Below are 14,168 nucleotides of genomic sequence, written 5' to 3' on the forward strand. Positions count from 1 at the left end.
TATGCTTCGAATTTGATGACTTATGGATCCAAATTATGATGTTGTTCAGCCTATTTAGGACACAGCCCTTTCAGTCAAATCGGATTCCACAACTACACCTTGTCTCCTTCATTTAATCGAAGTCCTGTAGCTCCCGTACCATATCAGGTCTTCATTTTTCTGTCGCCATGTTGACTTCCTCGCATGCAAACTTGTGCATGACTTTAAATCATGGCTGGAAATCTTGGATGTGTTCCTCAGTCTATGAAGGCACATCTGGAGGGCAACCAAACAGAAGATCGCAAGGCAGATGAAGATCATGACGAAAGAGCATAGTGCCTCTGGGATGAGGAATAGCCGGTAGTTTCATGGATAGCACTGGGATAAGCTAGTAAAAACATATATAACTTCTTGTCCCAGTCCTGTTGGTTTCTGGAAACCACCACAGAGAGGTTATTAAGGATAGGTTGATTAAACCTCTCTGCCATGCTTTCTCACTAGGGATGTAAAGGTGTAGTTTGGGTTTTGTCAATGCTGAGTAGCTTGCTGAGTTCTTTAATTACAGCAGATGCAAAATTTCTTTTCTTCCTTGATCATAATGTAACTGGAAAGGCACTCCAGACCTAGAAATCCAATCCGCCATCATGATCTCTGTACTGTGACGGCCTCTTGATCAGGAATAGGATACACTTCAGGCCACTTGGTAAAATAATCAATGTTAACAAGGATGTATTTGTTGCCATCAGCAGTTTGTGGCAGACATCCCAAGATGTCAAGGGTGATACGTTCAAAAGGCGCTCCAGGTTGCAATGCTGCAGTTTGCCTTGGCTGCGTTTCTTCAGTCCTTTCCAATTGCACAGGCATAGCAAGATCGGCATCCCTTTTGTACATCATCCTTTGCAGTACTCCAATAGAAATGCTCTCCAACTCTCTACAAAGGCTTCATTATTCTGAAGTGCCCCTCCTGTAGGGCTGCTATGTAGTTCTTTAAGTATGTCAGGAATCTTGGAAATATCAGCTGCCATCAGAAAGTCTTTCTATCATCAGATTCAAATTTCCGGTACAAGACACACCAGTTCGAATATGGAGTGAGTCCCAGAGAGCCCAGCATTGTCTTTTTGTCAAACTATAGATTGAAATTTCCTGCCAGGTAGGTTTTCTGTTTGAAGACTTCATTAAGTCTATCAGTCTATTAGTCTTCATTAAGTCTATTAGTCTACATTAAGTCTATTAGTCTTCATTAAGTCTTCAGTAAACCTACCTGGCAGGTTATTGATTCATAGGATGTCGCTAGTTTTAGTTGAACACTCCAAAAAGGTGAAATGAGACAGCCTTTGAACATCTGTAACGAGCTCCTGGCTGTTAGCTTCTATTGACAGGATTTCAAGTGAAGCTTGCTGTACTCTTTTAAACATGCACTGGATAGAGCTTCTGAATGTAGTCTCTGGTTTTCTGGAAGTTTTTGAATATCCACAGCATCTGCTCTCAGAGAAAATGTGAGATGACAGGCCTTAGATTGAGAATCCCATCAATTCACATCTGCCTCTATAGAAAATTGTGTCTTATACACTTGGCAGGAGGTCTTTCATCATGAGTTGATAGCTTGAAAGAGGGATGAGAAAGTACAGGTAACCATCAGAATTGCTTCCTGCTGTTGCTATGCATTTCTTTAAGATGCCAACTTCTTTGGTGATGGCAGTAGAAATGCTGTCTTCAATTTGCTGTTCGATTTGTTCTTGGACAGCAAAACTCTTTCTTCAATTTCTTGTTCCACTGTACAAACTTAAAAAAAATTTTTTTCCAATTCTGTCTTCAACCTTGTCTATCCTGCCTTCCATAACCTTGAATTTATTTTCTATTATGCAGGTAATTTCTCTTTTCATTTCCCCTTGACTTGCTTCAATCTTTGCTTGTTTGCTTTCATCTCTGCTTTAACCCTTTCAGGACAGGTGTCCCATACACGCATTCCCTAAGAACGTCTCTTACAGCCAGGCATCCCATCCACGCATCGCTAGAGATTGCATTCAGATATGTCCATTACTTTTGAAATGAACAGCTTCCTGACCTTGAGTTTGATATATTCTGCTTGACTTTGGTATTTTACTCATCAGCTCTTGTGAGGGTGGGGGGGGAGGGAAAGCGTAAACAGAGGCGAGCTCTTTAAACTGCTGTGTGCTAGTGAAAACATTGGTGTGTCTGATTTATATCCAATTTCTTTTTTTATTCTATTTTTTCTTTGCTATGTACAGTCTTTTAGGGTTAGTATGTGGACTATTGTTACGTTTTGCATTGCCTTCAGTTATATTTCCGTTTTTTCTCTTTTTATTTCGGAAAGCCTCACCTCCAATCTATTAATGGCGGGAAGGCGCTATTTATCAGAGGAAGAATACCTTCGTATGGTCAATGCATTTATTAATGCAGATGAGAGTGATGATTCAGTTTCTAAAGCGTTAGAAAGTGACACTTTTTCTAAGAGTTAGAAAGTGATACTTCTCCATAGTGATACTTCGAGATTTACCACAGTCTTCATTTTAAATTTTGTTACTTCTTACTTTAAACAGTCTTTATTGTGTTGTTTTATTAATTTTAAACTTTATTGAGGGATTTTATCAATTAAAACTTCGGAATAATTTGAATAGCGCTTCCGAAAATTATTTTGCAAGATGAGCATTTTTTAAAGTGTATTTTCATGTAAAATAAAGAAAAAAAAAAAAAAAACGTTATTAAGTGCTAATTTTAACATATATAAGAGCTCAAGTAATAATCTAAAATGATACCAAAAATTACGATGCTAGAAGCGAAACTTTGTTTTCCCCGATTTTTTTTATAAAATTAGGCATAGCGACGCAAAACCTCCATCTTGTACAGTGACTGCCTTCAATTCCCTTCCGTCCCGTACGAGCGTCTTAAACAAAGTTGTGCCGTCGCGAAAAGGTTAACAAACACCTGAATAGCTTTTATCTCCTTTTTAACAGATACTTGACCAGCCTCCATCTTTACTTGAATGGCTTTTATCGCACAGATTCTTAGCCAGTTTCAACTCTTCTTTGAATGCAGTAGATGCTTTAATTTTTCTTCCATTGTTTTTGTCACTGATATTCAATCCCACTCCTAACACCAAAAAGTGTTGCATGACGGGTCCATAATAGATTGAATGCACAAGTCCTATAACAGGTTAATAAAAAACTGGAATTTTCCTGAGAGATATTCTTACAAGTGTTCACGATATCACACAGTATAATGAGTAGTTATACTTCAAACTACTCTAAGAACATTAAAAGACAGCACAATGCAAAGCATATATCTAAAGAGAAAGTTAACTCTGATTATCTCAGTTCGTGCAAAACTACAACTCTCAAGAACAGTAACTAAGCAATTAACTAAACAACTGCACAGAGATGTTCTCTCCCTGGCTTTTTATAGATTTGAACCGGTCACAATATATTTCTAGTAATTTCTACCTCTCAAGATTTCTGAAAAGCAATAAGAGGATGGAATTATGTTGACAGCTAACATAGTGGCCAATTAATTTATTCAATTTGAATACAAATTACCGAGATATCTATTTACTCACTGTTAAATGCAGGTACTCCTGTAGTTTTACTTTTCAGGCAAAACTTTCTCTTAAAATTTGTCTTGTGCTGCATTGCACGGGGAAATACAACAGTTTTAATAATAATTCTACTAAAATTAGCTATCTAAATACAAAATTTGTAAGAATTACAAAATAATCATTTAAAGATCAAAATATACTTTTTATGCATATGAATAGCTTCGCGATACTTACCCCCATATAACAGACAAATTCTTCATTGCAGACTGTTTTATTTGGCTTATTAATAGAAGGTGGGCAATGTGAATGTTTCCCAATAACAATGAGTCAAGGTAATATGAAAATGAAAGTATTATACATACATTTATTTACTATTTATAAACTAACAATATATTAAAATAAGGTAAAATATATAAACCTAAAAAATCACTTTAAATAGTACCTTCCAATAGTCTGTTTCACAAAGTAAGCATTATATTTGCCATATAAGCTTGGGTTATAAATTATCAGACAGGACTTATCTCTTAAATATTGCTTAAAACCATTTTCTTCACATCAGACAAGTTTTATCAGCTTTATAAAACAAAAACGTAATGCATAATTAGATAACTGCAGAAATCATCCTGAATGAAACAACATTAAGAATTAATTGTAGCACAAAAGTTCACAAGAATAGGATTAAAATAATGTTAGAATCTGCTGCCTGCTTTCTTGAAAGCAAAAACTAATAAGTGCTAACTATTAGAGCCAGACTATTTGTATGTTATATTGTGAAATAATGTTTTATATTTAAAAATATATGATTTAAAAATGCTTACACAGGTTTATTAACTATCTTCAACAAATCATTAGCAGTCAATCAAAGGGATTTTCTAAGCACTAAAATTCAATAATACATAAAATTAATGCAAAGCAGGACTTTTCAGAATTGTCTAAAGAAACTTGAGAGCTAATTTGATCAATAATAATTCTGAATTCCAAAATCAAGTCTAGTCTGTTTAATTTAAATTGCTCCACTTATGCATAATTTATAAGTTCACTTGATTGCATAATTTCCATTTTTTTCATGTAACAAATTGGTGGGGTTTCCCCCTCCCAGAAATCTTGGATTGGATGCCATCTTTCATGACCGGCAGATAACAGACACTAACAGATGACAAATAACTGCACGCTGTCTGATAGAACTTTGTGAAAAAAAAAACACATAACAACAGAAGATATTCATATGACAAATGAAATGTATGCATTCTAAAGATGAAAGAATCTTTTAAGAATCTTTTTTCTATTTTTCTTTATAGTGATAGTTGTAAATATTCATGTTTCTGTCGTGTATTTTAATAATGTGAAAAATCTGTGGATATCTCCATTAAACATTCAAATTAAAATGTCCGTTGGCTTAGTCTAATATTATCCCTTAGACATGAAATTCTTCAGCCATTTGTGAAATAAGTTATCACAAATCAAGGTTGAGAATAGTAAGTACCTTGCTTATATTACTAATTACTCAAATTACCATTGCATAGTTACAACCATTTCTTTTATTAAAAATATAAATTTTAAGTGGGCATTTTATTCAAAGAGATGCACTGCAAAATTTGCAACTGATTTAGTATGAGAATAATTTTTTCTTGACGTTTTGTTTTCTAACATTGAGAATAACCTAAAATTTTCAGTGTTTCAACTTAAGCAAATTATCAGAGTACATATATCCTACACTTATTAGTCCATTATTTGAAGTAAGAAAATTTAGTACAAGCTTATGATTATTTCCAAAATCCTGATTTTAAATAAATAAATAAATAAATAATAAAAAAAAAAAAAACACTTTTCCAAGATCTTATATAAATTTTTAAATTTTATATCATTAGAAGAATTCAATTAATTTATGTAGTTATAAATTATGATTTTAATAACATAAAATTGTTTAATCATGCACGTAAAACTGACAATCTTTACTTAAAAAAACTAACGCCATGGACTCTGAAGGATATGGTTTAGAAAACAGATGCTGAACTAAACTTCATTTCAAATTTAAGAGTAATTTTTTGCTAGTTACAAAGAATTAGTACTTAAAAGGAATTAATTCTTAAATTATGATTACATGTTAAAATTTTAAGCTCACCATTTAGTGAGATGACAATAAAATAAATCAACACTTGTAAATAACAAAGAATTATACTTTCAAAAAATAAATTTTAGTCTTAAGTTCATGAAACCATGAATTATACGAAATGGATTAAAAATTTCATTATTTTATTGCAATTTTTAGTGATAAGAAACTACATGCAGGATTTTGCTTAGAAAGTGAACCAAAAAGTACATAGCAATATCTAAAATATATATGTAATGAAGCAAGGCACTCATTGTAATGAAAGCAAACTTAGACACAGTCATAAAGCAACTTAGATGTAGAATGACAGTGCAGAATTTTGATTGCATAGAATGAAGATCTATAATGAATAGGAAACTGGCATCCAAGAGAGATTAAATCTTTAATTTTATTTCAGTAAACAATTTACGGCCACAAGCACTTTGGCACACTACTTGCGTGGATTTCAAAATGTTTACATTTTTAGAGCTTTGCAGTAATAAGAGAGCAGCAGGCAGCAGTCCAGTGAAGCCGAATTGCAGAAAGCAAGTCCAGTTGTGTTCAAGATGAAATCTTAATTCAGAATAAGTTAATTTTAATTCTCAATGTATTTGATTGGATAAAATCAAATCTGCTACAAAATTATTATTGGCTGTTTCAGTTTTAGTTCCATTTACATTATCTGTGTTATTCAAGAGTCACATGACATGGATCACTCTCGAAATGATGCAGGGCAGAAAAAAATTACTATTTTTAGAATGGAAAGAGGAAATACCAAATTAAGCATTAAGAGGCTATTGCTAATTTAAAGTATGATTTTATCTTTTACACACTTTTTTAACTTTCGTTATATATATTCAAAGGATATTCACAATAGCTGGGGCTTCGGCACCCATTGTCTCCTCGGCATTCTTCTCCAATTTTGAGACTACAGTCATGAGAACAGCATGGACCTTGACTTGGGCTGAAAAAGAAAAATAATATCTGTAGTAAAAACATTTAAATCCATCAATTAAACACTTATTTATACATAGTAAAAAGGAAAGCATATTCTAAATTTAAATTATAATACAGCTGAAATAATACAATCTTTTTTTTGTAGTTAGTTATGCAGCATGCTTTGTTTTACACAAGTGGTTAAAAGGCAAATGGAAACTAATGTGAACGATTACAAAAACTATCATAAATTGTATGTCTTTTGATAAAAATGTCTCATTCAACTGTGTTAATATAATGTCTGCACTACCATAACAGTTTAGGTATGGCCTATCATGCATGCTGCTGTAAAACTTGTTTATGCTGGCAGGCTATACTTAAGTCAGTGTCATATACTGGATATATTAACACAGCTGAATTAGACGTTCTTATCAAAAGCCTTAAAATTCATAATAATCTTCAATACAGTGATTATTAATACTATGTTTTTGTTATTAACAAAAATGGTGTTTTGACTAGAAAATCCAACTTCGTTTAATATCAACTTTATTTCATTTTACAAACACATACAAATTAATGTGACTATTTATATGTAGAGTTTAGTATAATGATAAAATGATTTGTACATCTTAATCCCGAAAAACATTCAGTGTTTTTAGTAATGTAACTTAACTGCTGCTTATTTTGAATGGGAATTTTCCGATCACAACATTTTAAAAAAAAATAAAATAAAATAAATAAATAAATAAAAAAACTGGTTTCCAGATTCATACATAAAATAAAATTGCAAAACAAATGGTTAAATAATAACAAACAGGAAATGATAAATTCAATAGGAGTGGCAACATCCTCTCACCATTTGCATTGCACACAAGTGTGACTTAAAGCAATGAAAATGTATACATATATAATAGACATAAATTTTAACACATGACATGAAACTGAACTAAGAACTATAAACGTGTGAATAAAATATTAAAGAACAATGAACACACAAATGACATTGCAATTATCAAAGTTTAGAAAAAAGTCAATAGCAGTTCACAAGTCTGTATGTTTAACAGGCACTACTTGACGACCGCTACGAGTTACCTTTACATCTCCCAGAATCTCGTTATCACAACGGCCAAGCATTTCACTCAGGCAGCATGGGTTTGATTCCTGGCATGAGAACCATCTGATGTATCAGTTTTGGTCCAACACTCAAACAGTCGTTTAAAGAAGCATATCCAGGCCGCTTGAAAGAAGTGTCGAACACTGGACGAACCTTCGTAGTAACTACTGGATGGCTTGATAACATGCGTATGAGAGAGATAATGACTAAGCTTAAACAGCTGCTCCACTGGAACAGTTTCTATGATGCCTTCTAATTTCAACTGTTGGAATATAGTATCATAGGCTTCGAAGTTACTTTCATTTAACAAACGTTTTGTTACTATGCGAAGTTGCAATTCAGCTATATCATACTTATCATAAGGCGCAGGATGCCCAGCTAGCCATGGCAAAGCTACTTCATAACGTTCATCTTCACATACCCTTAAGGTTTTTCTGAAATGGATGAAAGTTTCTTTTTCAAGAAGGATCTTATTTTTTCTTTCTACAGGATATGCAATCCCTAAAACTTTTAAATCCCATATCTTTGCCAACTCAAAATTTTGAAGATTTAGCGTGACTGCATTAACCACTTGCTTTTCCTTGCCTAGTCCTAAAATCGTCCAACCTAGTAAAGTCTCTCCAGCTGGAACTCCAGATGTAAGTACCTCAATTCTTCCAGTACATTGGCTCCTAGAAGAACTCATATAGGCGGCATATCTCTTCCAACATCTGTCAGTTTTAACCCTCTAGAAGCAGGCTTAACAAGCAATGTTTCATCACATATTCTGGGTAGCATTGAGCATACTGTCTGTCTATGGTAAGAACAGCTCTCGCCAGTTTGTCTGCGGCTGTCTGTTGCCGTAGAAACGAGCCGTGACCCATTTTTCGTAGGGGTGTCTTGAAGATTTACTTCTCAGTTTGCCACCTTGGCACATTTAAAGATGATTTGGCAATATTCACATTTTATTTTAGTTTTATTTAAGTAAAATACTCGTTGACCCTTTGCGTCGACCCCGACATTCAATTTCCGAAAATGAAAATTGATGGCGTAGATAAAGTTTTTGCAGTCAAGGAACGGTCTTTGATTTTGCCGTGTGAGGTACAAGTCGCTGAATTTGCCATCCTTCTAGATGTACAATGAGTAAAAATATATCAAAATAACTTGTAGGGAAATGCATTTAAAAATCCGTGCTTATTTTTGAAGAAAAATGCTCTCAATAAATACTTTTTGCGAACATTTCTTTTTTTCCCATACCTTCAAACTAAACCAAAACCTGGTCAATTTAATGACGAAAGGAAGCGAAGGTAAATTAAAATCAAAACTGCTTTTTACTTAATTACCAGTGGTTTGGGTTGGTTTATATGATTACGGAAAGCCTCCAGGGTTAAATGCCTAAGAGGAGGGATGCCTTCGTGGAGGGCTTGCTAAGGAAAACTGCCTCGTATACACGTTACACATGGGGAAAACACCCATGCAGCCAGCCCGTTCACGGGATTCAAACCTCGGACCGAACTACAAGTGTTCAGTGACTTTACCGATCGGCCGCTGCTTGGCCTCTTAATTACCAGCGCCCATTTATGCATCACGCTGCTTTTTATAGACACTATATATATTTCGTGGGTGTCGGATCTTCAATTTTTGTGTGATACGGGGCATTATCCATGCATACCACACTTTGAGATCGTAAATTTGGAAGAAGCTTTTCCAACACCCATTTTTCAAAATTTCCATAGTTCATTTGCCCATGCTAATCCCCGCTTTGAGCTGATGCTTTATATATAAGTTGGGCACCTGGAATAAATCCTGCGGAAGAGCCAGCATGGACAACAATCAGTCTATTTTCGGAACTGACATTTATCTGTGCTCCCAAAACCGTATCATGCTGCCAACATTTCTTAAAAGTTAAATTGCTGTCAATCCATGTTTCATCAATGTAAACGATGTGGCGTCCACTTGCTCTGAGTTTCCTCATTTCGCGTAAATAATTGTTCCTCCAAAATACAATGTGAGGTCTTTCGATAAGAATTTTTCTTTTGTTAACACATTTCTTCCAGCGAAAATTCATCGAACGCAAAACTTTGCACAAAGAGTCTTTTTGCCACGGGAAGTCTATTTTTTGCCTCAAGACAAGCAATAATTTCCGCACAGATGGCACTTTCTTTTCTTTGATGTAAAAATCTTGTATAGTCTGCCATATAACGCATTTGTCAAAATCGTCAATTTCGCACTTATGATTAGCAGGGCTTTTACGTTTCTTTCCAAGCGTATTTAGAAGTTGATCTTCACCCATTGTTGATACTTCGCGCTTAATTTTTTTAATTGTATACTCCGATACTCCAGTAGCTTGCGATGTTCTCTTCAAAACTTGAGGAAGAGGAACTACTAAAGAGTTTGCCGAAGCTTCAGAAGCGCAAAATTCTGCGACATTGTACACGATTTGACGTGCCTGAGACTTTAAAGGTTGACCTTTCTTAAACTGGAAGGGCATTTTAAAAAATTGGCGATTAACAAAGCACTACGAAAATCAAGCTAAATAGAAGCAAATTTGAACAAATACCAGTACAAAAGATATAACAACGAGAATAAAAATAGCTAATAGTAATAATATAAGGCTTAAGAAAAGATGCGTGCAGCTGGAATGAAACCGAGAAGACGAATGATAAACTCTTTTCCCTTCAGCCAACAGTCGCCAAAAACAAAATAACAATAAAGCAACCATTGGTTCGTCCCTATTTTAAATATACTAGCCCTGTTGCTATAGCGACCGCCATCCGCCAGACACCGTGGTGGGAGGTGTTCTTACCGTAGACAGACAGTACCTTCTGTTGATCTAGCAGAATCACTGAAGTAGAATACTTTCGATCTAAACTTCCAATAATTACTGCATATATATTATGCTCAGCAGCTGAAGAAATTCCTCTGCCAAACAGTCCTTGAGATAACACTTCCTTTCCGGAAAGAGGAAAATTTAACTCAGCAGCTAAGCTCTTCTGAATATAGGAACAATGTGATCCATCATCCATTAATGCTCGAACACAGATTTCCTTGTCCCTGTGCCATAATCTGATGATGATTGTTTTCAAATATATTTCACGTTCTGACGGAAGATTTGTCAATAGTGGCTCTCTAGAATTTTGCTTTTCATCTGCTGTTTTGTCCTTTGATGAGGAATTAATATTTTTACGCAAATTTGAGCAAAACGTGTAATGCCTCTGTGGCACAAATCAAACATTTCACACTACTGTGACACTTTTTTGCCATATGACCAAGTTTAAGGCAAAAAAGGCAGCATTTTTCTCGCATAACTTGGGATTTTCTGTCATCGTAACTCATTGTTGATAATTTTTGACAATCCTGACTTGAATGAGGACCGTCGCAGACTATACAACTAACTTTCTTTGCAGACGTGTTCGAAATTGAAGTAGCAGCAGTAGGTTCATCTCGTTGAACTGATGCATCTAATTCTTATCTTTCAACACCATTTCCAAATGCATTTTCTGCTAAAACGCGATGTTCTTCACCCTCTACTTCATGACATAGGAAGGACATCAAATTTTCCAGAATCTTTGCAAGGACTGGTTTTCCTATTTCAACTTTTCTGTTGAGTCTAAACCTATCCTAAGACTTTAAACTTCTGTCGGAAGACATGATTCCACAACAGGATACAACATAGATGCATAATTTGATGTTGTTACACCCAATGTTTCTAACGCTTGTAAATATGAATTAAGTTTATTGTATAAATCAACTAACTTGATGATTGATTTGTTATTTACTATTGCCAAAAGATCTCAAATGTGAACTTCAATCAGTAAGTCCTTTCTGCCAAATTGGGACTTTAAATGGTCAATAACTTTCACCTAGTTATCTTTAGAAGATGGATAACTTCCAGCGATATCACGTGCTTTACTCTTTGGTTTCAAGGTAGAAAGCAAATATTGAAATTTACCTTCTTCTCTTTAATTTTCATCTTCATGAACTCTACAAAACTTACTGCAAAATGCAACCCATGATCTAGGCATACAATCATACTTCTTAAGACATAATTTTAGAAGTTTTAAATTATCAGATGCAAGCTTGTTATAAGTTCCGGATTTACCTTCATTATGTTCACTATAGTTCCTCTAATACATGACTCTTTCAGTAAATTTGTCTCTGTACGATTCCACAGCATCATATTCTTCATCCATAAACATAATTACATTTTTAATTTCTTCATCTACTTTAAAGAAATGCTCTGCCTTCTTGACAACTTTACCAAACTGAACACAACTGTCACTTTTGACATCAATCTTAACGATGAATATTGACAAATGATGGCGTAAATTAGTTCTTTCTGCTCATAACTTAATTTCAAGTGTTTTGCTTCACCAGCCTTGAATTTAGCCTCAGTTTCTGTTTGTTCTGAATCATTTTATCTTTCTTAAATGTACTATATTAGATTGAACATAAATACTCTACATGAAATAAAACTTAATATAAAACAACTCAGAAGCAATCAAAAATTAAATAAATTCATAAATTATAACATTTACCTTAAATAAAGTACAGTTTGATTCATAAATCCAACAGCTTCTGGTTCACTACTTAATGCAAAGTAAAATGTCCTAGTCACCGGATGCCACTTTTGTTTTGACTCAGAATCCAACTTCGAGAATTATCAAATTTATTTCACTTTACAAACACATACAGAATAATGCGACTATTTACATGTACAGTTTAGTATAATAAGCATATGATCTGTACATCTTAATCATGAAAAACATTCAGTATTTTTAGTAACTTAACTGCTCTTATTTAGAACGGGAATTTTCCGATCACATCATCCCAAAACAAAACTAGTTGCCACATTCATACATCAAAACAAAATTACAAAACAAATGATTAAATAATAACAAACAGGAAATGATAAATTCAATAGGAGTGGCAACAAATGGTCTTCAGTTTCAGATTCTTAGTCTTAAGGTAGCCTGCTTGAGTGAAATACATACTCTCTAAGAAAGACAACTTATTTTGTTTCTTGCTTTTTATTCTTTATGTTTAAATATTAGATCTTGCATTCAAAAATACTTCATGAATTAGATGAATAGCTTTTTAAACTTTCAAGACAACTGCAAAGTAAAGGTATACTCACTTCTTCCCCTTCTTAAGGTATTAAGTTTATATATTATACCATATTAAATTAATTATCATATTTGCCGGCATACAAGAAGCAATTTTTTCTTTGAAAATAGGTCTATAAAAGGGGGTGCGTCTTATACGTTGATATTGAGAATTATACATTGATACTCAGTTTTTGATTACATTCATTTCTGGAAATTTCCTGTATTTGGAGTTATGAGTTTTTTTTTTTTTTTCTTGTTTCCTTGAGAAGTGTGGGAATATTACAGTTACATAGAGTTTAGTGAATGTACATGCGCTATATTTGACTATCACAGTTGGGTTCATTTAAACTTTCCAATTTCTGTGAATGACTTTTAAGTGTGTGAAATTTCTACTGTTCAGTTTTCTTAAATTTGTTGGCAAGTTATGGCTCAAAAACAATGTCAGCATTGCCATAACGTAGCATACAATTGTGATTGCATACGCTAGAGACCATGGAAACAGGGCTGCAAAGAGGGATTTTGGGCCACACTCAGAAGAGAAAATGATATGAACTTGGTGGAATCAGGAAGAGGATCTAAAAGAAGCAATTCATAGATTAGGTAACTGCAGAAAATATTACTCTGTATTTGTATTACTTCATATTTAAAATACTGTAAATGTATTATAATGATCAGCAATAAAGTTTTATCCATCAAAAAAGGGGGTGCATCTTAATCGGACAGTGCGTCTTATACGGCGGTAAATTTGAAGTTATTCCATCAAGATTTTCATAATGCATATCATCTTAATTTGAAATTTCTCAAGTTCTAATCATATAACATAACATAACATAACATTAGTGGTGCTTTCTTCTTATGAAATGAGCTTAGGCAATGTTGCCCATTGTTTTTCTGCCATTTGATCATTTAAATCAAAGGTTTTAAATGGAACTCCCTTGAAAGGTAAATTATAAATAAATAGATAAGATCTCAAACTGACATCAAATACAGTCAAAAGTCGTTAATCCGGACTCGTCGGGATTTCGGCGATTCCGGATTATAGATCATGTTTAAATCTGGTAAGATGGCATGCAGAAATTACAAAATTAAAAATATGAAACCGTAATTTATGAAATAAAGAACAACTATGATCTAAAGGGTATCAAAATTTACAAAAAGAAAAAGCTTAATATTTAGTTGTTTACTTTATTAAACATTTCTTTCACTGTAAGTTGTTTAAGTTGCTTCGTTTCATGTGATAATACTTTCTCTTTAATTCTATTAAACAGACATAATTTCTTGTTTAGTTATAAAGTTCAGCTGTTCAAGTCCTATAATTGCTGTGTCGACAATACCGACTAATTTGTCAATCGAAATTTTTTCGTTTTCAATAACACTGTGTCACTTTCTTCACTATCGGAAGCGAATTAT

At 33.7% G+C, this 14,168-nt stretch overlaps 1 protein-coding gene across 2 annotated transcripts in view; it reads right to left on the minus strand.

The window, feature by feature from the left end:
• The window catches only part of LOC118188832 (disintegrin and metalloproteinase domain-containing protein 10-like), a 131,595-nt gene that overhangs the window by 44,493 nt on the left and 72,934 nt on the right, over positions 1–14,168 (minus strand). For both annotated transcript variants that reach the window (XM_085809509.1, XM_085809510.1), the window contains exons 9-10: positions 6,490–6,585; positions 3,767–3,848 (exon numbers count right to left, since the gene is read on the minus strand). In XM_085809509.1, the coding sequence (XP_085665635.1) occupies positions 3,767–3,848; positions 6,490–6,585 (178 nt within the window). The remainder of the gene's footprint in view (positions 1–3,766; positions 3,849–6,489; positions 6,586–14,168) is intronic.

This window comes from Stegodyphus dumicola, chromosome X2, assembly GCF_044657685.1.
Source record: "Stegodyphus dumicola isolate Sdum_Otavi_A_Nest chromosome X2, ASM4465768v1".
Lineage (NCBI taxonomy): Eukaryota > Metazoa > Arthropoda > Arachnida > Araneae > Eresidae > Stegodyphus > Stegodyphus dumicola.